Consider the following 26,230-nt stretch of genomic DNA (forward strand, 5'->3'; position numbering starts at 1 on the left):
CCTGCCCTTGATTTCACAAAATACCGTTTTCCTACTCCAGGAAATAGGAAACCTGTTCGTCATATTCAGGCGGACGGGTCGAGGAAAACATACACAGACGCTCGGCTACTGCTAGAGCAGAAGAAGAGTGACCGATTGTCAGAGTCGGCCTCTACTTCAAACTTCCAAGACAGTCTGCGAAATAACTCGATGAGGCATACTCAGTCGTATCATGAGAATCAGTCAGGCGGCACCTCCCGTCAGTCCGGCTTTCATAGCGACCAGGCGGTACCAAACTTACCGTTTGTACCGCAATAACAGTATTTTTTACAGCCACCTCCGTTTGGTGGACATGCAGCAAAAAATGTCCAACCTATGGACTGGCAGCTACGGTTGCTTAGACTTGGTGAACAGCCGTCGGCCTTCTCCAAGGAAATTACTGAAGCCGCTCAGCCGGTCAAAGTGAAAAATGTATTAGTAGGCGCCTATGACGGCACTACTAACCCAGAAGACCATCTGATGGCATTCACCAACCTGATGTACCTTCAAGGGTTGGATGATCCCACTTGGTGCAAGTGTTTCCCAGCGACTCTCAAAGGAATCGCACAACAATGGTTCGGCAACCTGCCGACTGGTTGTGTAAATAACTTCAAGACGCTTGCTTACTTATTCACCTCCAACTTCGCCATGAACATCCCTGCGAAGAAGACGACCCTTGATTTAGGAACAATTCAGCAGGGCGAGAAGGAGGGGCTTCGTTCTTACATCAGGCGGTTTAACCTGATGAGAATACAGATTCAAGGGTTACCGGATGAAGTAGCCTATACTGAATTTTTCAGAGGTCTCAAAGACGGGTCGACCTTCAAATTTGATTTGGTCCGAAAGAGGGTGGCGACTCTTCAAGAGGCCTTGATTGAAGCGGAAGCTTATATACAGGCGACTGATCTTTGTAGTACGGTAAAGCAGTCAAACGGGAGAAGGACCGACAAAAGAGAAGGACGACAGAAACAGTCGTCAAACAAAGACGAGAAGAGAAAAGAGGTCTGGGCGGCTAATTCCTCTAAACAGCCGGCCCAGAAAAAGAAAAAAGAATTCAAACCATACTCCCCAAAGTATGCGTTTAACAAGGATAGCCAATTTATCCTAAAGGAAATCAAGGGACGGATCTCAATTGATAAGCCGGTCCCAATGAAGGGTTCTGCAAACAACCGGAACCAAGAAAAATTCTATGATTATCATGAAGATGTTGGTCATCACACCAATGAATGCATCAGTCTCATGCGGTATCTGGACCGCCTGGCTGAGCAAGGTGATCTTGACACTTATGTCAAGAAATCTACGGGGAACACTTCCTCGAAAAAGCAGTCGGCCAAAAAGAATCAACAGGCCGACAGTTCCGATACAGATGATGCAGTCGTCTACACCATTGCAGGCGGCTTCTCAGGAGGCGGCCCCACTATTAGGGGCAATAAAGACAATATCAGACGGTTAGATGTAAATTCCGTTCACCAAGAACGGCCCTCCAAATATTCATTTCCTGAGATTGTCATCACTGAAGAAGATCTAGGAGGGGTAAGAGGGCCGCATGACGACCCTATCGTTATTGAATGTAAAGTGGCCAACCAGAGAGTTGGCCGAATCCTCATAGATACCGGAAGCTCCTCAGATCTCATCAGTAGCAAATGTCTGTCGAAACTAAAATATCAGACTGATTGCATACATCCGGCATCCCACCCTTTAGTAGGGTTTGGAGGAGGAGGAGTCCACCCAGTGGGACGAGTGGATTTACCCATCCGCCTGGGCGAAAAAGGGGAAGGACGACACATGGTAGTCCGGTTCCTGGTAGTAGAAGAACTCTCCGCCTACAACATGATTCTGGGACGACCAACCCTGAATAATTCCAAGGCTGTTATAATCCCATCTCTTATGTTGCTCAAGTTTGAGAAGGATAATGGAACAGTCGGGTCCCTAAGGGGAGATCAGAGGATGGCCCGTGAGTGCTATCTCTCGGATGTCAAGCCCACTGTTATGGCCACTGGGTCGAGCGGTGGAAAAATAGACCTTGACAATGTCAAGGAGAGTGCGCCTGTTCAAGAAGCAGGCGGCAAGAAGAGAAAGGCATCCCAGACAGGGGCCGCAAGAAAAGACAGAAAATAGCAATCATTGGCAGAGGAGCGGTCGGATGAATTCCGCCCTCAGCCAGCTGGTGAGCATACGGACCTGATCTTAGATGACTCGCGTCCTGACAGAACAATCAAGGTTGGGACGACTGCTCTAAGGGACCTGGGTGACGACTTTCACAAACTATTAAAAGAATACACGAACATCTTTGCATTCGAAGTCCATGAAATTCCAGGCATTAGTCCTGATCTGGCGGTACATAAACTGGCCGTGGATCCGAAAAAGAAGTCGGTACGGCAGAAGAAGCGGAACCATGGCGAAGAAAGAAGTCAGGCGGCAGCCGCCGAAGTTAAAAAATTACTTGATGCAGGGTTCATTCGACAATGTTTCTTCCCAGACTGGGTTGCAAATGTGGTGCTTGTTAAAAAGCCGAATGGCACCTGGCGAATGTGTGTAGACTACACAGACTTAAACAAGGCGTGCCCCAAAGACAGTTACCCTCTGCCTAAAATTGATAACCTGGTCGACTCAACAGTCGGCCATGCTTTGATGAGCTTTATGGACGCCTACTCTGGTTTCCATCAAATTCCTTTATGGGAGAAAGATCAGGAGAAGACGGCCTTCGTCACTGATCAGGGGTTATACTGTTACACTGTCATGCCGTTTGGTCTTAAGAATGCCCCGGCCACTTTCCAGCGAATGATAAACACTGTGTTCTTTGATCAGATTGGGAGAAATGTCGAGGCATATATTGATGATATGATTGTCAAGTCTAAACTTCAGAAAGATCATCTGTCGGACCTCCGAGAAACTTTCGCCACACTCAGGCGGCACCATGTCATGCTCAATCCCAAGAAATGTGTCTTTGGAGTTGAGTCTGGGAAATTTCTCGGATTCCTTATCAATCAGAGAGGAATAGAGGCGAACCCTGAGAAGGTGCAGGCGGTCATCGACATGCAGTCGCCTCGTACCATCCGAGAGGTTCAGAAGTTAACAGGTTGTCTGGCGGCCTTGGGAAGATTTCTAAGCCGATCAAGCGACAAATGCCTATACTTTTTCCAGGCAATTAAGAAAAAGGAAAGGTTTGAATGGGGGCCGGATGCTGAGGCGGCCTTCCAGAAATTGAAAGTTCACTTGCATTCCTTGCCGAGGCTGGTCAGCCCTTTGCCCAAAGAAGTACTCTACATGTACCTGGCCGTCTCTGATCATGCGTTAAGCGCTGTTCTCCTTGCTGAAAGAGACGGCTGTCAGCTCCCGGTCTACTTTGTCAGTCACGTACTGAAAAATACCGAGTTGAGGTATCCCTTAGTGGAGAAATTTGGTCTTGCACTCTTCATGGCTGTTAAAAAATTGAAGCCCTACTTTTTGGCACATTCAGTCGTCGTGTATACAGACCAACCTATCAAGCGGCCACTGACCATCATGGAGTCGTCAAGCCGAATGATCAAATGGTCCATAAAAATACAGAGCCTCGAAGTTACCTTCGAGCCTAGAAAAGCAGTGAAGGGGCAAGCCTTTGCTGACTTTATTGTTGAGATGACTCGTCCTCCTGACTCATAAGTTCCAGACCAAGTCTGGAAGGTATATGTGGATGGAAGCTCTACTTCAAGTGGTTGTGGAGCAGGCGTCATATGTCAGTCGCCAGAGGGCGACATGTACGAGTATGCTCTACGCTTCAGTTTTCAGGCCTCAAACAATGAGGCAGAATATGAAGCTTTACTAGCCGGAATCCGCATATGCAAGGCGGCAGGGGCAAGAAAAATAGACGCATGTTCCGATTCACAATTGATAGTGAGTCAGTACAATGGCGAATACGAAGCAACCCATCCGGCCATGATCAAGTATTTACAGGCGGTCCGACAAGCAGTCGGCTCCCTTGAGGATTTCCATCTGACCCAAGTGCCGAGATCAGAAAACAACCAGGCGGATGCACTTTCAAAATTAGCATCATCCGCCTCCTGTGATACTCCTCGAACTGTTTTTTGGGAAGTAATGGAGAGGAGAAGCATTGAGGAAGACCCTATTGGAATCTTAGACAGAAGCTCAACCTGGATGGATCCAATCAGGGCATATCTGACAAATGGTACTCTGCCGGATGATCATCAACAGGCAGCAGCACTGAAAAAACGAGCAACCAGTTTTGAAATAATAAAGGGAGAACTTCACAAAAGGGGGTACCTTCAACCCTTCTTAAAGTGTGTTACTCCAGAAAAGGGGCGAGAGATACTAGATGATCTTCACTCTGGTTACTGTGCTTCCATATAGGCGGTAGGACGCTTGCTCAACGGGCAAGGCGGCAGGGCTACTTTTGGCCTACTTTAGAAACAGATGCGATGGAGATGGTGAAAAAATGTGACAAGTGCCAAAGGTTTGGCAAACTAATTCACCGTCCGGCTACTGACCTCACTACCATTCATAGCCCACTACCGTTTGCTAAGTGGGGCATGGATATTCTGGGTCCATATACGTCTGCTACAGGCGGAAGGAGGTACATACTTGTTGCCGTCGACTACTTCACTAAATGGGTAGAGGCGGAGGCTGTAAAGGGAATCAAGACGAAGGATGTAATTTCATTCATTTGGAAAAATGTCATCACTCGGTTCGGGGTTCCCATGTCTATGGTTTTTGATAATGGTCCCTAATTTGAGACGCCTGTTCTCAAAAGCTGGTTGGGTGACCAAGGAATTGCACACTACTTTGCATCAGTCGGCCGTCCACAAGCAAACGGCCAGGTAGAAGCTTTCAATAAAATCATCTCAGATGGTCTCAAGAAAAAGATTGAACGACCAGGCGGCCTATGGGCGGATGAATTACCACATGTTCTCTGGGCCATTAGGACGACTGAAAAAGGGGCAACTGGAGAAACTTCATTCCTCCTAACTTATGGTGCGGAAGCTGTTCTTCCAATAGAACACTACGAGCCGACTCTTCGAGTAATGCTATATGACGAAGAGGCAAACTGGGAAGCCATGCGCCTGGCATTACACTCACTTCCTGAAAGGAGGGGCAATGCTGTCTTGCGCCATGAAATTTACCGTCTGGGAATGACTAGATCATACAACAAAAAAGTACACAGGCGTCCACTCAAGGTGGGGGACTTTGTACTTAGAAAAATGGAAGCAGTTGGAAGGGCTAATGAGTCTGGCAAACTAACTCCCAACTGGGAAGGACCCTACCGAATCTGTGAAGAGATCAGGGACGGTACCTACCGCCTGGAAACACCAGACGGCCAACCGTTGCCTCGAACTTGGAATGCAGATAATCTTAAGAAATATTTCTTTTGAATGATATAAATAGTCAAGGGCTACTTAATAAAAGTTTGCATACTTAATATTCAATTTTGTACTAAGAGGGGCACGCCTACTAACAAACAGTCGGCTACTCTCCATATTCAGTTTTCATTTTTACTTAAGAGGGGCATTCCTACTGACAAACAGTCGGCTACTCTCCATGTTTAATTTTTATTCTTACTTAAGAGGGGCAGGCCACCTATACATTTACAGTTGGCTACTCTCCATTGAGTATTTTACTCTATCTTCAGAGGGGCATGCCGCCTGTACCTTTACAGTCGGCTACTCTCCATTGAATATTTTACTCTTATCACTATAGGGGCATGCCGTCTGGATATATAGCCGGCTACTCTCCATAGAAGAGGGTCGACTGGTTCCAAAGCACACAGCCACCCCCCTTATACTTAGCTAAAAATGATCAGGGCCTGGCCGAACCTGTGCCAAAACAGGCGGCTACCCTCCTCTTACTTAGCCCCTACGTTCAGCAAGAACTAACCAATTCCACAAGCCGAATGATCAGTCCAGGCGCCAAGCCAACTGATCCAATCTTTAAACTAATTCGACCTGTCCCAACATCATAGCAGGCGTCCGGCGGCATCCCTCCGGATGAAATTCGTCGCAGAGAGCAGCTCCCTTTTGGGTGGAACATTGCTCTATAAACTAATTACACGGCACCTATACGACTGTCCCCAAGGGCAACCACGTAGCCGTTTTTGAGACAAGGATAACTCTATCACTAACCAAACCAGTGGTAGCAGTTGGCATCTGAGTCAGATGACCGCCTGTATTACTTGGGATAAATGCAGGGGGTACCTCTTGAGTTAATAGCCAACAAACATTGGCGAATCAAAAGGTTCAGCCGACCTCCGCCGCCTGGTACCTTTACTACTCAAGCAGGAGTGACGGCGACTGAGTAACACCAAAGTTAACTCATAGTCACTCTCTCAAACTTAGTATGGAGCCTAAAAGGTATGAGTCGTCCGCCTGTTTTTAGCAAACAGGGGCTCTCAACCACTACTCCTGCTAGGTTAACAACCTATGAGTTAAAAGCCAACAAACATTGGCGAATAAAGGGGAACAACCGGTACCCACAGCTTGATACCTCTACTACTCAGTTACTTGGCGACTAGGTAACAATCATGTTTACTTGGTCACTTCTTAAAAATTTAGTATGAAACTAAAAAGGTGTTCAAACAGCACCTGTTCACACTAGATTAAATATGGCGGAAAACAGTCGGCCTAGACGGCCTAAAGTCTCTAGCCTAAAAGCATGACAAGTAGGAAACAACTTTCCTACTTGGTTAATTTTACACATGACAGGACCGCCTGCCTAAAGGGGATCCAGTCTTTAAAATGGTTCGAATACCGATTGGATAAATGGCCGACTGATCGTCTAGCCTGGAAACAGACAACCAGTCGTCCAGGGGCATAGGCGGCGTGACTAACTATTCGTACCTGTTTGCAACTATCGGCCATGTAAAACAGTCGGTATAGTGTACAATTGGATATCAGAATATTCAATACTTAAACAAATTTGAAGCAAAACAAAAAAATTCATTAAAAAGAAGCCGGTCATTATAGACCGGCAAAATATTCAGAGCCCCGGCCCCCTGGCCGGGTAAATACAAACAAACGGCACGCAAGCCGTGGAAAGAAGACATAAAGCTTAAGGGGGCAAATCTTCAATATTAGCAGTTGCCGCCTGGTCAGCACTCTTCTTGCTGGACTCGGCTTCAGCTGCATCCTTCTTTGATGCATTACCCCCAAGCGGCACAAGCGCCACTACCGGCTGCTCCTCCTCCTCCAACGCCTCTTCCTCAGCAGCCGCCAGGATCTCTTCATTATATCTATCAGAACACTGGCGGTACGTTTTTTCCCATGAGGCAAAGTCGACATTGGGGAAGAGGCGGCCCCAAGTCATGCGCTGGATTTGAGCAGAGTCTTCCATCATCTCCCGGACCAGCTCTTTCTTTTCTTGCTCGGCCTTTTCCGAGAGCTCCTGAGTAAGACTCTTCTCCTGGGTCACCAGGCGTACCTTTACGCTCGCCAAGGATTTCTCCAAGGTTTCGTATGAGGACATCTTTTGGCGAAGAGGTCTCAGCTCGGCCTTGAGGTTGTTGATGGTCGCCTCCAGCTCGCTATTCCTCTTCTAGGCCGCCTCTAACTGAGCCCGGATAGCGGCGGTAGCCTGCGCCTGATAATAAAGAATATCAATGGTCAGAACTTCATTTTGGGCAATTTGAAACATTGCCTTATCACAGTCAGAGGCGGCCATAGCTTTTGCAGCCTTTACCTCTTTGTTCTTCCGGTCAAGCGGCTTACGAAGGTCGTTCACTCGGAGCAGGGCCTAAGTAAAAAGGGGAACAGGCGTCAGTTTCCAAACAAAAAAGAAAACAGGCGTCCTGGAATTCAAATACTCAAAAATATGCTAAGTATACCTCAGCAAGGACCCCTGCAATCCCGTCTAGGTCAAGGGTGCCGACACCCCTGACCGCCTCCCTTTCAGCTGGAGGAACGGCCTTGATCATAGACTTGGCCACCTCGACCAAGTCAGGCTCCTAAGGGCCGGCTGCATCAAGCATAAACAAACGGATTAGACCTAGTAAAGAAGGGAGCAAGTCTAAAATTTACAAGGATAATTTCATACTTCTAGGTGGCCCATCTGGAGTTTTAGAAGAAGTGGTCGGCTGTTTCTCAGCCGCCACATGTTTCCTGGAAGAACCAGGAGAGCTCGCAACAGTCGTCCTCCGGGCCTTGGGGTCCGGCTGTTGGGAAGAAGAAGCTCTTGGAGCGCCCGTCTAAAAAAGAAGAAAAGAGTCAGTATATGCATAAACACAACTCCACAAAGAGGGTGAAAGGTTCGAAGCCCACCAAGGGTTCCCCCTTGTTGGGGGAGTCGGTTGAAGACTGTTGCATGATGGAGGCTCGCAACATGGCCGCCGCAGTCTTGGAGGCGGTAATTTTGCTCATGGCGTCCGCTACAAAAACAAATAGCAAAGTTAATAAAAGTCATAACAAGAAATGCATGGAACAACAGAGTATTCGACAGGCCGGCTACCTCTTGAGCACCGACTGTTGAGGCCACAGGCGGCCAAAAAGTACTCGTCGTAGAGCCATTGGAAGCTCGGGACACAGTGCAGGGGTACTTGCTCTCGTACCCCTGAAGTAGAGTTCACCTTCGACTCTACTTCGAAGAGTCCTTTATCTAGGATCTCTTTCCTAGCCTTGGGGGGAACAGGCGGCATGCTGCGGCCGCCTGCAAGAAGGGGCGGATTCCTGTTCCACCTGTTGAAGCGCTTGTTCAACTCTGTGTCTGAACTCTCAATGATAAGGAAGGTGCTCCGCCAGTCCTTCCATTTGTTTGCTTTACCTCTCGTCATGAGGTAGCCCCTGTGGCTCGTCAATTGATACCAGCCGGTACCGCCTGCCTTAGGGGTCCGGCTGAGGTAGTTCATGTGGGCGAAAGCCTCGAAGTTCGGCTCCACCCCGTGCAGTTCGCACCCGGCCACATAGCCGAGTACGTTGACCCAGGTTTTCGGGGCTAACTGCCATAACCCCAACTCATACCCATCCAAGATCCGCTGAACAGCCGGATGTAGTGGTAAGCGCAGCCCAGCCTTGATGGCCGCCTCGTAGCAGCCAAAGCAGGCGCCATCATAACTGGTACCAGCCGGCCAGACGAATGTGTCTTCTGGATCCGGCACGAACACTAAAAAGTCGGGGCCCATTGTGTGGTTTGCGATAAAGCTCTCCACTTTCTCTTGCATGGCTGTGATCCGGCCCCGAGGTACCGTGCAGTAGTAGGGGGTATTTTGCTCTCGGTGTGAGGCGGATGGCTCCGCCCAATCGTCCCCCTTCTCAACTGCGTGAGAAAGCCTCGCCTCTTGCAGGCGACTGTTTTTCTCTTCTGTGTCCAGAGAAGCATGGCCAGAAGAGCTAGACTCGGAATCGTCCTCTGACGAGTCCGAAGAGGACGACTCCTCCCCTCTCCCGGAGGGGCCCGCCTCCTCTCCTTTAAAAGGAGCAGGAGAGAATGTAGAATTGTCAACTGTAAAATGGGAAGGGGTCACTTTGACTCCTCCCTCAGAATTGTCGGCTTTCAAGCCGCTTTGTTTCACTTCCACATTTGGCGCCCGGTCAGATGTTTCACTAATCGGCACCTTGTGGGAGGAGCCGTCTGAGTTTGAGATCCTGGCAGTCTTTTTTGTTCTGGCCATCATGCTCTGCATAGACACAGATACAGTCGGACTTTGTATAAAGGGCAAAGATGGGTCCAGAAAAGGGCAGGCGACACTCCTAGTCCTAGATTCAGCCGTCCCCGGTGACCGGCTGATCACTAACCTAGGTCGTGTCGTGTGCTTTCGTGGTGTCATTTCAAAAAAGAATAAAGTAAAGAGAAAATTAAGAGTAAGAGAACCGACGGTTACCTGAACGAGTGACGATTGATGAAGTTCTGAAAATCCTTTGCAGTCGGCTTGTCAGAGCAGGCGGTAGGCAGAAAGGGTCCAAAATGTCAGAGCAAGTTCAGGGGTCCGAATGTTCTCTCACAAAGTTTTCAAGTGTGAAAATGACCGAAGTCAACACTCCTTTATATAGGCGAAGTGAGAAGGCGAAGGGTCACTTCCAGAATTCAAAATTTTGGCGGGAGAATCTCTCGGCCTCTCGCCGAGTGACACCTGTAGCAGGCCGTTGCCTATTACAGGGCGATACCTGTCACAGGTAACACGTGACCAGTCACGTGCCACCTGTGAGGGGCAAATGATTAGGGGATTTTTCCCCACCAATCACCATCTGACAAGTGGACCAATCAGGTTCCGCCATGTGTCCGTCACATGGGCCAATAGGAGCCTACCACGTGTCAAGCAATGATCCGTCCACTATGGACCAATTACGACACGACACGTGTCCTTCCCATGACACCTGGGATAACCGGTCACCTAGGCCCAACTTCCGTGGGAAGCCCAATCAGCCCAAGGTTAACCTAAACCTAGATTGGCACGTTTCCCGAGGTTATAAATACCTCCCTTAATCCTCATTAAGGGAGATGACGCAGATTACACACATTAAACTCTCTCACCTAGAGAGACCCAATCACTTTAATTTCCGCATTAATTACTCCTTAATCAAGTACTAACTTGACCGTCGGAGGCGGATCTCCAATCATCCGGAGCATCCGTTTGTTTTGCAGGTACAGGCGTCCGGTTCCAGTCTCGGAATTGTAACTCTCCCGCAGGACATCAGAAAACCCCGAAACAATTACCTTAGAAGCAAAAATGTGGAGAAGGAAAATATGTTAAATGTTAAGAAATAATTAGCTTGATTTGGTATTTATATATTACTCATACAAATTAGTATCCATTATCAATATTTTTGAGATAAATCTATAGCTATTGTTTGAATATAAAATATTTATGTGTATGATTTATAGGAAGTAAAAGGACTTAAATAGTTAGTAAACTAATTGCTTAATTAATGATAGTGGAAAAGAGCGGGAATTTTTTTTATTACAAGGTGACACTATGTATATTATATTCTACTAATTTAACAATCCGTCATACATTTATATAATAAGATATATACGTAAGTTTTGTATGATAGTGGAATTTGCCAAGTATAGAACCCGTACAAAATTTATAATCGAGTATCAAAATTTGGCAAAATTAAGTATTAAATATTGGAGTATCAAGGAAGTATCTTGATATTATCTTCCTTGCATATTACAGCCGTAATGCATGCATATTATGTCTTTTGATCATGCAAATATTTTGTTATCTTCTGTTATTGTATACTATCTCTTTTCAATATATTGTCAAAGATATTATTTTATCAGGTATATTTCATTCTTTACTAATATATAGTAGAAATATATTGTGAAATTTCTACTTTTAAGGTTAATAAAAATATTTTCTACATAGGATCAATAAAATTTATATTGTTTTTGGCAAAAAATATTACATAAGATCAATCAATAATATTTGAATATATATATAGATGATATTTTATTTTATTTTTATATTATACGTAATATTTATAGAAAATAGAAGGTCTTAGATTATTTAGTGAATATTTGCTTTAATTAGGATAGCGATAAAGAGTAGGAAAATTTTGCTTGTGAAGGTGACACGTGGAGCTATTTTTTGTAGTGCCCTCTATTTTAGTGTAGTTATAGATAGATAGATTCTCTCTCTACTCCAAAAATTATCTAGGAGTCCGTAATTTCGAAAATAATGCATTTTATAATAAACGGAGGTAGTATATTTATTGTAATTGTAAAATATAAGCAAGCCGAAATAACGGTCGACTTGTTGTGTTTCTAAATAATGTCCACGCACGGTCTATGGCTCATTAGTCAGTCTCTTGTGCGGTGTTGGAATTTTACTGAGTCCACTAATGATAAAGTAACTCCATGTGATAGCATACGGTGTAGCAAGTTAGCATTTGAGCAATGCCGGGTATATGGTGGGATTGGTGATAATAGAACATGACTAGGTAAGTTCAATTCTTCAAAAATTAAGCGAATAAACGTATGATCATCATTACAAATACAAATGGATGGCCAAAATCGAAATAGCAATAATTGCAGTCCCTAACTTTATAGCTGAATTTAATGTGTCACATGCTCTATTACATATCTTGATTTCTTGAATGACCTTCTTAACGTTAGAACACATTAGCATCTCTATTCTCTTATGTAACTCAGCCTTTAGCATGTGATTTCTTTTAATTTGCCGTGTACAAAATTTTCTACTTATAAAAATTCTATAATTATGGTGATTTTGCCAATATATTCCAAAATTATTGTGACTTCGCCACATATACTTGTTTTAAATATATATATATATATAGCTTGTAGTTGTAGACTTGTAGGCAAAGAAGTCACATATATTATGTGTATTAGGTTTGGGCATGGAACCATGGATATGGTTATGCGGGCTATTGAATTGGTTGGACTAAAAACCTTGGATGATTGGTCATTGGTCCAACACAAAGTCCACGTGCACCAATAAGTATTAAGTACCATTATAAATGTAGAATTTTTTTTATTTTTACAAAAGCTTTTAAGAAATTTAATAATTACGGGAAAAAAATTTGAATACTATAAGAGAGAAAATAAGTGAAAAGTTGAAACTTGAAAACACAAGGTCAAGGGCAACCAGATGATTAAATAAAGTTGTCTACAATAAACTAAAAATTCAACATTGTACAGTTATATAAGGTACTGTTTAAAAATAAGGGAGTATTGAAAACTCTAACCAGCTGTTTAACAATTCCTTATACCCTATGTAAAATGTGTAATATGCTTATGAATTTATAATTGCTAGAGGTGTTAAAAACTAATTCGATCTGGAAAATTTAACATGACTAAAGTTTAAAATAAATGTGACACGACTCAACCTCACTAAACTTAACACACACACTCGAATTGACACAAGGCTATAAATATGAGTCGATCATGATACATACCCGTATTGTATATGAGCATCATTCAACACAAGTATTTTGGTCATTTTATGTGAAATTTTAAATTTCAATAATTGTATTTAATGTACCATACAAACATATATATAATACCATTGGAGTCTTAATGGTGCTATCAGATACCACATTAGTATCATTGAAATTTACCTAGTCAATTAAATTCTATTTGTACACTTGTACTACTAGAAAAATATCATGACATTTTTAATAGCATAAGATGATATTCTAATATCATTACACAATCTAATAAAACTATTTATGCAATTAAGGGGCCGTTTGGTTCGCATGGGATAAACGAAATGGACTGATTAAAGGGAATAAAAGAGAATGGAATGAAAAACCTTTCCAAGTGGTATTTTGTTTGTTTTAAAATAAAATAAAAGGAATGGAACCACCAATCCACCACCACACCACCACCACACAGCCACATAAACAACTCATTCCTTCAAATTTCCAGCCATCACCCAGCCAGCCCACCACCCAGCCACCACCTAGTCACACTTGCTGCCCCTAGTCGCACCTCCCCCACCCATCACCGTCGTTCCTCGCCGCCCAAAAACCCCACCCTTCCCCGGAAGACCTTCCCCTACCCTTGAAAAACCCTAGAAATCCCTCCTCCTCCTTGTAAAAATCCGACGGCTAGGGTTTCGAGGGTGGCCGACGGTTTTTACAGGGAGGAGGAGAGATTTCTAGGGTTTTTCGAGGGTAAGGGAAGGGTTTTTGGGCGGCGAAGAAGGGCGTTTGAGGAAAGTGAGGTGCGGCGAAGGTAGCTGGGCGGTGGGATGGTCGGGTGGTGGCTGAAAAGTTAAAGAAACGAGTTATTTGTGCAGTGGGGGAAGGTTTTTTGGGGAGGGGAGGGCTTATCGGTGGGCGGCGATGGTTGGGGAAGGGGCGGCAATGGCGGTGGAGGTGCGACTGGGTGGCAATCGAGTGGTGGGGGGTAAGGTAAAAGGGTGCTGGCTAGTGTGTGTGTATTGTGGTGGAGGGGTGGCTAAGGAAAGGGAATGGAAAAGTCTAGGATGGGGGGGTGGGGAATGAATATAGAGCAAATTAGGGTGAACTCAAAAACAAAAAAGGTTAAAAGGAATGAGAAAAAATGACAAATAAGCAGCAACAAAAGGAATGGGATCTGTTCATTCCCTTTCCCTTTTATTATTAACCCCAACCAAACGACCCATAATTGTATCTTTACTCTGTCATACAAAGTTTATCCCTACCTTTTAATTAGTATAAGATTACACTTATGAATAGTGTGAGGACAATTATATCCTTAAAATGTTTACCTAAATAGCCATATTAATATGATGTTAATTGCCTCTAAGCTTTTTTTTTTTTTTTTTTTTGTGATATAATGATTTATCTGAATAGTGTTTGGACAATTTTATTCTCTAAAATATTTATTTATCTGTATGCCTTTAATCTTTAAAAAATTTGACAATGTGTGCAGACGTGTATACCCCTATAATATTTGTTTACAAATTTTCCCTCATTATATTACCAAATGCCAATAATTAAAAAGCTCTCCGAAAATGGCTTAGCTATAACGCACGCATTGTGCGAATTAGCCACTCTAGTTATTTACAAAATTGCAATTGTATATATTGGATCATATTGTACGGGTATGTAGCAATACTTGGCGTACAAATACATCAATCTTTTACATCCCCGACAAGTCGACAGTGAAAACAATTTAACAATCAAAGAGTATATCAATTTTGACTTTTGGTGCACGGTCAATTATGTGCAAACCATGTAAAGACAAAACTTTCACCAATCCGAAAGTCCGATTTCATTCGTTGAAAGAGAAAGATCAATTCCCACGTTGTTATCAGGTTGCAGAAACATCAACAACAATCCATACTGCTAAGTGTTGACAAATATGACCATCTTCAACCGTGCCCACCAGGTGTTCGATTAAATGCCTGAACCAAAAAAACCTGAGCAATCCAAACGTATGGGATCAGTGGCGGAGCCAGGATTTTCAACTTGGGGGGACAAAATGCTTAACTTACGAAAAGCTTAACAAAAAATAAAAACAAAAAAAAAACTCACACACAAATTGGTTAATACTTAATATTAAAATTTCAAAATACAAATATATACTTAGTCATACAATTCAAAATGATGAAAAAAATTACATAAACATTACATTAAAATTACAAGTTCATTCTTCGAGTCTTCATACTTTGAAATCGATCAATAATCTTTTCGTCGGAAACTCGTAAGAAGACATCCTTCTCAATAAAAGTGACCAAACAATCATTCATAAGTTGATCACCCATGCTATTTCGCAACTTGTTTTTGACACATGTCATTGCAGAAAACACTCTTTCAACACTTGCCGTGGCAACGGGAAGAATCAACATCAACTTGATAAGCAAATGAATAAGAGGAAAAGTCTTATGCTTATTGGTTTTAACAAGCATCATAGAAAGAGAATTAAGGTCATTTAAACCTTGAAATCTTTCATCATTTAGCATATTCTCCATGAATACATCAAGTTGATATTCAAGAGCCATCAAATCAAAGCTTGAAAATTCTTCGGGATAAAAAGAGGCAAGTTTAAGTACCTTATCTTTATCAAAGGATGAGAAGTTATCTTTAGGACTTAAACAAGCCATACATAATAGTAACTCCATATTCCTCTCATTAAATCGTTCATCAAGTTCTTGAAGATGCAAATCAATTAGTCTTAAGAAAATTCCAACCCGAAAATGATGTTCATTTGTTGCTTCTTCAACAAAACGTCTTGATCTTCCATGAGGAACATAAAGAGAATCCATAGTGGGAATAACAACACCAAGTTTAGTGCAAAATGAAGTTACCTTGTTTAAGAGAGTATCCCATCCTCGCTCCCTCATTTTTTGCAACACCGTTTTTGTATAAGTGACAAGTTCCATGGCATTTACAATATCTTGCTCCTTTCTTTGCAAAGCAACACACAAATCATTAGTGTATCCAAAAATAGTCAACATCAAGTGATCAACAAAAATAAAGTCAAATGACTCTAATTGTCCTAAAACAATTTGAGCTTTGAACTTATCTTCCGATGCACCATGCTTCCCAATTTGTACAAGCACCTTAATAATTGTAGGAAATAAGAGGATGGCATTTAAAAGTGACTTGTAATGAGAACTCCAACGAGTATCCCCGGGCCTACTCAAACCAAGTTCTTGATTTAAACCCGATCCACTCACAATATCCCCAACATCCAAGGCTCGAGCAACTTCTTGAGCTTGATCTTGACGAATCATTTCTCTTCTCTTGCAAGAAACTCCAACCACATTCAACAAATTTCCAAGTATCTCGAAAAGCCAACCACAACTATCATTCTTTTTAGCAACGGCAACTAATGTTAGTTGAAGTTGATGAGCAAAACAATGTATATAGTAGGCACTTGGAGTATCATTCATAATCAAAGTCTTAAGGCCATTTATTTCACCCTTCATGTTGCTAGCTCCATCATACCCTTGCCCTCTTATCATAGATGGGCTCAATGAATGTTCAACAAGTAAAGACATGATTGCATCTTTAAGAGTTAAAGCGGTAGTATTAGCAACATGAACAATGCCTAAAAATCGCTCCATTACCTTTCCACTATCTCTATCAACAAAACGCAAAACAAGAGCTAGTTGTTCTTTTTGGGACACATCACTTGACTCATCGGCCAATATAGCAAAGTAATCATCACCAACTTCTTCTATTATGCACCTAGTTGTTTCTTTGGCACAACAGTTAATAATGTCCTTTTGAATAGGAGGGGAAGTCATTTGACAATTTTTAGGTGCATTTTCAAGAGTATGTATCCTTACTTCCTCAACCTTTTCTCCTAACCACTTCAAAAGCTCAAGGAAATTACCCCTATTATATGACTCCCCACTTTCATCATGTCCACGAAATGCCAAACCTTGCCCCAAAAGAAATCTTAAACAAGATAAAGATGCTTTCAAGCGGATAAAATATTCACTTTTAATCACATCACTTGCATTGTCAATCACATTCAAGATTGATTTCTTTTTTTCATCTCTTAAATTCACATATTTCTCATAAGCAAGATTATGAGCACTTTTAATTCCACCAACATGCTTCTCAAATCTTTCCGGTTTATTCCATGCCCTAAACCCTCCATCAACAAATGCATCACCCCCCGGTTTAATACCAACTTCATTCTTGAACAAGTAACATACAAAACAAAATGCAGCACCTTTTTCAATACTATATTCAAGCCAATCCCATTTGTTGAACCAATGAACACTAAAGCGACGCAAACCAGACACTTGTCTTGTAGGGAAGACATGAGTTTTTGGTTGGCAAGGTTTTTTAAGAATATAACCCCTCCTAACAGCATTTCGTTCATTTGCGGGGTAATCCATAATGTTTATTCTTTTTCCCGGATCATGAGGAAGAAGTTCAACATCATACACCAAATCTTCCTCTAATGGTACATTACTATTACTTGAACCACCCATTTCCATACTATTTTCTTGACTTTGAGGGGAGCTAACTGAAGGTGAGTTATTGGACTCATTTTCATTGAGTCTCGTTCTTTTAAACAAGAATTGTCGAAGATCGGGTTGTTTAGTTGCCTTTGATTTGTTTGAATTTGGTGAATCTTTTGATATTTCCTAGTTAAATTGAAAATTATATATCAATTTCCACAAGACCACAATCCACATCATTACATAATAACAAAACCTAAGAGGCTAAGATTTTAAATTTCTAATTCAACTACACATTTCAATAATTTACAATAATTAATAATTTAAATTCACATTTCACAAAAACAACCAAAAACTCTAACAGGGGAAACAATCAAACAAATATAAATCAATAATCATTTATCAATTCAAATTATTCAATAATCAATACCCACAAGGCCACAAATGACAAATTCACAATAAAAATATAAACAATTAAACATTTAAACAAGTAATAAAAATATGAAATTCAGAATTTCAGATTTACTGTAAATTTAAACAATTAAACATTTAAACAACAAAACAAGTAATCAATTATTCAATTAATCATACATTCATTGATTCATACCTCCATTGAAATCCAGATTTACAGCAAATGTGTTATGCTTATGCATATGACGAAGTCACGAAGACACGAAGTCACGAAGGACAAAGGCTCAAGGGCGGCTGTTGAACCTCGTCACTGCTGCGAACTGCCGGCGAACGGTGGACGGCGTCACGGCGAGCCGGCTAGGCGACAGGCGAGGGCGAATCGAAGAGAGAGAAATTGAAAATTGAAAAACTTAGGGTTTGGCTGGCAAATGTCGCAACAGAGCACTCAGCACTGTAAATCTGTAATTGCATTTTTTTTTTTTAAATTTTTTTTTTTTTTAAATTTTTTTTTTTTTTTTAAATTTTTTTTTTTGAAATTGGGGGGACAAGTGTCCCCACATGTCCCCTTCTAGCTCCGCCCATGTATGGGATACATGATGCTATACGGCTGTACCTACTTGGAGAATAATGTTTTAGCAGAAATCTAAAATGGGTTTATGTCATTTGTTTAGAAATGTGCTTCTTGCTATTTTTAAGGGTATATATAGACTCCGACTAATGTAGATTTGAAGTGTACCTTGCCGGTGACAGTGCTATTAGATTCTGACTAATTTGGATTCAAACTATTTCTTCCTTGATGACAATACGGTTACATTGACAAGGTTTGAACTCGAGACCAATTTAATGAGTTGTTGGTGCTTTAAGGGATGGACAAGATCAGATTAGTAAGGTTGAAATCCCAAGTATTGTTACTATCTTTAGAAGATTTTATGGGGCCGCCTTGTGAAAAAAGTCTAAGTGAAGCTAACTTAGGAAGATCGGATCAAACACATCTATGTAGTGGCATTGTACTCATCAAATTTGATGAGCCTAATTAAGAGGATGGCAAGGGAGTTGGTTAAAAGTAGGATATAATGCTGATATTCATGAGCCGTGACCACCCTTGATGTTGTTGTATGGTGGAGCCAGGTCTAAATAAGCCTAATAAGTTGGCTGCCTGATTTAACTTTTAGATGTCGCTTTCGAGTAGAAGAAGTGGCTAAGTGCTTCCAAAAATCAACTAAATGCTTAATCATACAACCTATATGATTAAAGCCTTAAGCTGGCTGATGGAGATGCTCATCAAGTCTTAATGAAAGTTGAATCTGGTATGATTTTCCTCAACCTTTATTGCTTACGCGTTTACTTTATTATAATCCGTGTCCTGTACAATTTATAATATGGCCAGCTTATAATCCGTGTTTCCAGTGAGTCTATAAGATGTATGAATGAGACTGTTTAAATGTTAAGGATATATAATTTTTTTTGTGTGTGTGGCATACTTAATTTTTGTTGGAATATCAAATCTATGCTGTCTAGCATTGTTATGTATGGGTCAAAATGAATTTCATTATTGATCAACTTAATATACGTAAGATTGATCGAAACAATCTTATTTTGGATAACCCTAAAACTAAGTTGGACGGTAAAAAAACGCACTAGCTTTGATCAATGTACTTTTTTATACAATTATTATTAGTCAAAGTTTACAAATTTTAACTTTTGAAATCAGGATTGAGTATGATTTTGCTTTTAGTTGGTATGGACTTTCGGCACACGCCTGTTTTTTGTCTTAGATGAAAAAAAAACGAAGGTACAACTACAAGTAATTCTGAAAACAACTGCACATGAAAGAAAGAAAGAGTTTGTCTTTTATAGTAGATTGAAAAAGTTGCCACATAACAGTAGAATTCACCCTTCACATTTAGGTGCTGAAAACTAATACATGATCCCACCGATTGAACTTGTGTTAGTTATGTATCAAACATATTACTATATGCCCAACCATATGAGGATTTAATGCACCCACTCTCTAAATTTATAGATTCGTTTTTCTCTGCCTTTTAGGCCTTAAAAGCTGCTAGAGAGGATTTATTGAGTCTGACTTTATGTTGTTGCATATCCAATTCACTTGTGGATCAGGATGCATACCACATGGTGTCCTTTTGTTGGCCATATTAATTTTCTTAATATATATAGTTTAGTTTCTTTATAAATATTCCGGCGTTCATATATACTTGGACAATTTTTTTTTTATTCTTATTTAATACTTTTTTCGTTTCAATAATATTGCAACAAGAATGAAATTACGCATTCTAACGCACATTGTATATGTTAAATTTCTATAATTGTGTAAGAGTAAAAATTATAAGAAGTTGATATTGTGAAAGACGAAACTAACAAGATCCCACATGACTATATTTTGTTTAACGTATAAATCATATTATATGGTCAAACAATAGTAATAAATAGTGTAAAAAGTCTATTGTTACAATATTAATAGAACGGAGGAAGTAATTTTTTTCGTCACGAATATACTGCATTCGGTTCTGAAAGTTTTTTACATTTACTTTGTACATACAAATTAAGGCAATTGGAAAGAGGGTTAATGGGGTGAAACCATGAAAGTATGAGGGTGTGAATGAAAATGTGTAAATATTATGAGGTACTATGGTAAGAGGAGTAAGTAATGACTTTGCCAGAAATAGGATAGAGAGTTGTAAATTTGTAATAACTTTTGTGAAACAAAATAAAAACATAATTTGTTAATAACTTTTTGAAATGAAGATAGTACTATCTATCAGCTATATTAATTTGTAAGTTGAAATAATATGGTACTATTACTTTTTTTTTTAATGAATGAAAGCGATATTACTTGTTAGTTTTAAACACCGGCCAATATTAAAATTATACAGAGTAGCTAACAATAACAATACTTCTTAGGTTATTGTTGGAAAAGAAACTTAGAAAGTATACAAGGTTCTTGGTGAGCAAAACAAGTTGATTGAAAAAAAAAATACAGTTTTCACTGAAGAAGCCCCAGTTAATCAATTTAATAAATAAAATTTCGTTATCAAATGGCAAAATGGTAAATAAAACAACATAAATGTCCAGTTAGCATGTCATTTTCGTAAATATATCAACAACAGTGGGACCCATATATAATAAAAAGTTGTCTATTTATTTACAATTTTACCATTTGATAAACAAATTTTATTTATCATATTGATAAACTGGTATTTTCTAATTTTCACTTACTCTTAAAATCAAAGTAGATGAAATAATCAAAGTTGGAGGGAGCTAAGGTCTCAATTTAAGTGTCACATGTGGCTTTGCCCCACAAGGGACTACTATATCTGCTCACTCTGACGTATGTAAGTGAGTTTCTTATTGTTTAACACCCCTTATCTCATCTACATTCACACACCCTATGTATGTTGTTCATAGTTTCAGATCATAGTATTATTGCATAGATATCTTTCATATCTTAGACATGGAACATATCATTAGATTACGTTGGTCATCCTTGTTTATTATTGTGACTTTGTTTAATGGGTGGATTATCTGTTGCTGCTCGGCGGCTGCTTCTGATGCAACCCAAGCATATGTTTATGCTCTTTGCCCTGACATGACCACAGTTGGTTCTAATAGCAGATATCATAACAACACTGATAGAGTTCTTTCTTACCTTGCTACGAACACTAGCCGTGCCAACCGGTTTTACAACACGAGTGTTGGTAGTGGACGCGATAAGGTTTATGGCCTGTTTTTCTGTCGTCTTGATGTTAATGATGCCGCCTGTAAGAAGTGTGTTTCCTTGGCTAGGGATGCAATAGGTGTTCGGTGTCCAGGAAAGAAAGAGTCAACAGTATGGTATTATGATCAATGTGTGGTTCATTACTCTGATAAGTCTTTTCTTGGTACTATGCGTGATGCTCCTATGATTCCTATGTGGAACAGACAGAATTCTCATGATATTTGGAATGTTACGAATAATATGGATGCTTTTACGAAAGTTTTGCTTGATACTATGTGGAAAGCTACGATCAATGCAACGGATGGTCGAATAGACAGAAAGTTTGCAACAAAAGAAGCTAGATTTGTTGGTAACCTGTCAAATTTGAACACTCTTTATACACTGGTTGAATGCACACCTGATATATCTCTGAAAGATTGTCGACGTTGTCTTCAAATGGTTATTGGAAATACTTCAGAGCTCTGCAACGTTAAGGCTGGTTGCACTTTGATGTGTCCAAATTGTAATATGAGATATGACATATACCCTTTTTATGGAGATGATGCAAATTCAACAGAGCCTTTATTTGCTCCCATCAAAGGTAAGAAACTTTGAATAAAGTTGTTTATTTATTATATGGATGATGATTAATTGTGTATTATCATAGTGGTTAAGAATAAGGTTCTGAATTAATAAGTGCTGAATATGAATCCCTTGTGACCTTGTCTTATATATTCTGTTGGGTTTGGTCTCTGAACCTCCTACGAACAGAAAAGAATGTGATGATGGTGAGTCAACATCTTCTTCTTAGGCTAAGCTGGTTTTAGATACAATTTTTTGAAGTCAACTTTCCATTTTGGTATTGAAGTATTCTAAGTTTTAGTCTCCCTAGATCCAAATCATCTTCTTGTGCTTATTTGTTTTCGACCTGAATTAATTGAGTGCCATAAATATGTTTTAATAGCGTTCACTTTTGTTTCTATGAGCCCAGGGGTTAAACTTGATTGTAAAGTAGATTTAACTTGTCAGCCTTTTTTTAATGGGGCATTTGAGAGTGGGGGGGGGGGGGGGGGCATCACTTATTGGGGATTTTGTTATCTCTCGCCCCTTTTTGAGCCTTTACTTGCCCTTTTTCTACGGCAGAATTGGACTGCTTTGAAAGATTGCTGTTACTGTATATTTGCCTTTACTCCGACAATCAGTTGAATGTTACCTTTTCTACAGAAATTTGTTAAATGATGTGTTTTAGTTGTTTTGCTGTTGTAGAGCTGAGCTTTGATAGTGTATTGGTCTTTAGATTAATCAACTCAATCTGTATATGGTTTGAAACAGGAAAGCCTGCAAAAGCTACAAGAAAGCAGAAGGCAATACTGATAAGCACTATCACAGCAGCAGTTTTAGCATTGATAATTTTCTTTGGAGTTCTGTTTTATGTATGCAGGAGGAAGTCCAAGAAGGAACTTGCAGGTGAGACAACCTAAATCCTTATTCGAGCAAAAAATAATGAGTGAAAAAACTTCAATCAAATTCCTTCATATTATTGCTGATACGATACTATGCCTGACTATATTGCTAGAAGTGTCATGCTGTTATATTGATCATCGTAGGCAGAGCTAAAGGGTGCTGGTAAAGGAATCACCCTAGTTAGAGAGATGGAAATGTAAAGCATCTAATACTATATGTAGCTTGGGTTTAACATATTGGTTACTAAAATCAGTTGCATGCTTACGTTTTGGTTGCTTGGGTTGGTATGAATTCAGATCCAACAACTCATTGAGTCATAGATTCATAGGTTCATGCATGACTAATTTGGTATTTGTAACTGATCAGTGACCTGTGTCACAATAGGGTATCGAATTATGAGCATGTTTGTGATTTTGCGTTGTAGATATTGTGTCATGCCTTTGCTTAGAAGCAAACATTAATAGCAAATTCAACTGATGTAATATTGTTTTTGCAGGGTTCAATGATATTGAAGTGGAATCCTTGAAATTCGACTTGAGCACAATAAGAACTGCAACCAATAGTTTTTCAGATGATAGAAAACTTGGAGAAGGTGGATTTGGTGAAGTGTTCAGGGTAATGATTGTTATGCATGTTCACTAGCCAATGTTTTGCCTATATTGTTCTTGTATTATGCTCTCTTGTTCTTGGCATAAGTTCATAGATTTCATGGAATCATAGGCTGTCTGGATATATTGCAGTAGTTCATATTACATGTGAAAAAATTCATTTATATCCATGTTCTGCCAGGGTAAGCTTGACAATGGAGAAGAAGTGGCAGTAAAGCGGCTGTCAAAGTTCTCCAGACAAGGCATTTCGGAGTTTAAGACAGAACTGCTTCTAGTTGCAGAGCTCCAACACCGAAATCTCGTGAAACTCCTTGGATATAGCCTTGCTACAGAGGAGACATTACTTGTGTACGAGTACTTGCCAAATTCAAGTCTTGACCGATTCTTAACTGGTATGATTTCCACTAATGATCTGTATTTATCAAAGCTAATGTCATATGCTTTTCCTCTCTTACCACCATCTACCTTCTGCTAATATATATTGCTTGTCAGACCCAAAAAAATCTGCATCTTTGGATTGGAAAACAAGGTTTAAGATTATATCAGGCATTGCAAGGGGGTTACTCTATCTTCATGAAGATTCCCGGCTCAAGATCATACATCGGGACCTTAAAGCTAGTAATGTACTATTAGACGAAGATATGAATCCAAAAATTTCAGACTTTGGTATGGCAAGACTTTTTAAGGCAGATGAAACCCAGAGAAACACTAGTAGAATTGCAGGAACTTTGTAAGTAGCTTGTTCTCTTTTTCCATATAATTTCTGGAACTTTGTTTCCATATTATCCTTGATATTTCAGTAGCTGTAACACGAGAAGCAATCAATTAGCTGAAAGTCTGACAGAGTTAACAATGTGATGCAGCGGATATATGGCACCAGAATATGTAATTGCTGGTCACTATTCAGCAAAATCAGATGTATACAGTTTCGGGATCTTAGTTTTGGAGATAGTTAGTGGTCAGTTGAACAATTTCTTCAGACTTAACGGAAATGAAGAGTCTCTACTTGATCGTGTAAGTACTTCTTTTCGCAACTACTCCTTCCGTTACTAAATCATAATTATCCATTATCATTAAAGTTTATCTCAACCTCACCAATGTAGCTTGTATTATAAATAAGTGTAGTATTGGCTAGTTTTTTAACTTACTATATTTTGGAAGTGATCTATTATGTTGGGACTGATGGAGTATTATGTATTGAACGTGCTACTATTATCATAACTACAGGCATGGAAGCTTTGGGATGAGGGGTCTGCAATGAAATTGGTAGACTCGAGAATGGGAGATGATATATCATTGGAAGAAGCAGAAAAATGCATCCACATTGGGTTATTGTGCATCCAAGAAGATGCCTCTAGAAGACCAAGAATGGCTACAATAGTAGCTGCGTTTAATGGTGATTCTGTCATTCTACCACGACCTACGGCGCCTCATTTCTTCGCAGCAGGTGCTTATTCGGAAATTGATGATTACTCTGGGATAGATCTCTCTGCCTCAGCGTTTACAGCAACATCCAGCACAACAGAGATGGACCCTAGGTAATGGTTAGTTTACAGTGGTATACTCCATACAGAAGACATAAATGTTAAAAATTGTAGTTTAAATGTTGAGAGAAAATTGTGTAGAACTTGGAGCATGCAAAAAAGATAGCATAGATCCGTTTATGTCGTACTTTACCAAAGTAGAAAGGTGATAAAGTCTTGTATGAGACGGTCTCACAAAAATTTATTGTGAGATTGAGGTGACTTTATCTTTCTTTTTGGTAAATTTTGACTATTTCACCTAGTTTTTATAGTAATCACCAAAATGCAAGAGGTTGTTATTAATGCTTTGTTTGAGACGATCTCTCAAAACTTATTGTGAGACAATTAAGGTAACATTATTACTCTCTTTGCTAAAAAATTTTGATGTCTCACAATAAGTTTGTGTGAGATCGTCTCGCCCACAACTTATAAGAATACTTAGAAAAAGGTTAATTAGATTGTCAAAAATTTGTACTAATGTGTTTATTTATTTATTTATTTATGAACGTAAAGAGAAGATTACATTAGTAATTACGAGTAGTTATTAGTCTTTTTACCCCTCACATATTACTCATGTCAATATTTTATTATTTTATTTATATGCTCATAGTCATATTGGATAAACTGATCCAATTTAGGCCCAATTGAGCTCAAATGGGCTCTCTTAAAATTAGCTTCAACATATATGAATCTGGAGGTCTGTAAACATTATTGCACTCGTGTTAAGTCAATAAGTCCTAGGATAGATGCACCACGGCGTATAAAATGAATATATACTAAAAAAATATGAACACGTAAAAAAAAAATGTATATTTAGTAATAAAAAATAAACAAGAAAAAAATAAAAATTTAGTATTAAAAAGTGAATACGTTTAAAAAAATGATCATATAGTATATTAAAAATGAGCATGATTATCATATAATCATAGAATTACTAGACCACGATCTTAAATATGAACATTAAGTAAAAGAAATATTATGAACACGTTAAAAAAACGAACATTTAGTAACAAAAAATGAACAAGTAAAAAAAAATGAACATTTATCATACAATCATAGAATAGCTAGACCATATACATAATAAAATGAACATTCCATTATATGAACTTTAAAAAAATGAACACGTAAAAAAATGAACATGTAAATAAAAATTATGAACATTTAGTATATTAAAAATGAACATGATTTTCATATATTCATA

At 39.8% G+C, this 26,230-nt stretch overlaps 2 protein-coding genes across 2 annotated transcripts; one reads left to right on the plus strand and one right to left on the minus strand.

The window, feature by feature from the left end:
- Positions 1 to 15,025: 15,025 nt before the first annotated feature.
- On the minus strand, positions 15,026 to 17,338 carry LOC110687142 (zinc finger MYM-type protein 1-like). Its single transcript, XM_021863760.1, has one exon. The coding sequence runs from the start codon at positions 17,336 to 17,338 to the stop codon at positions 15,026 to 15,028; it is 2,313 nt and encodes a 770-aa protein (XP_021719452.1).
- Positions 17,339 to 20,996: 3,658 nt separating this feature from the next.
- On the plus strand, positions 20,997 to 25,592 carry LOC110687261 (putative receptor-like protein kinase At4g00960). The gene is made up of 7 exons (XM_021863890.1): positions 20,997 to 22,035; positions 22,767 to 22,901; positions 23,395 to 23,513; positions 23,688 to 23,898; positions 23,999 to 24,236; positions 24,370 to 24,520; positions 24,734 to 25,592. Exons 1-7 carry the CDS (start codon positions 21,192 to 21,194, stop codon positions 25,046 to 25,048), a joined length of 2,013 nt encoding a protein of 670 aa, XP_021719582.1. The 5' UTR covers positions 20,997 to 21,191; the 3' UTR covers positions 25,049 to 25,592.
- The last annotated feature ends 638 nt before the right edge of the window (positions 25,593 to 26,230 follow it).

This window comes from Chenopodium quinoa, unplaced genomic scaffold, assembly GCF_001683475.1.
Source record: "Chenopodium quinoa cultivar QQ74 unplaced genomic scaffold, ASM168347v1, whole genome shotgun sequence".
Taxonomy (NCBI): domain Eukaryota; kingdom Viridiplantae; phylum Streptophyta; class Magnoliopsida; order Caryophyllales; family Amaranthaceae; genus Chenopodium; species Chenopodium quinoa.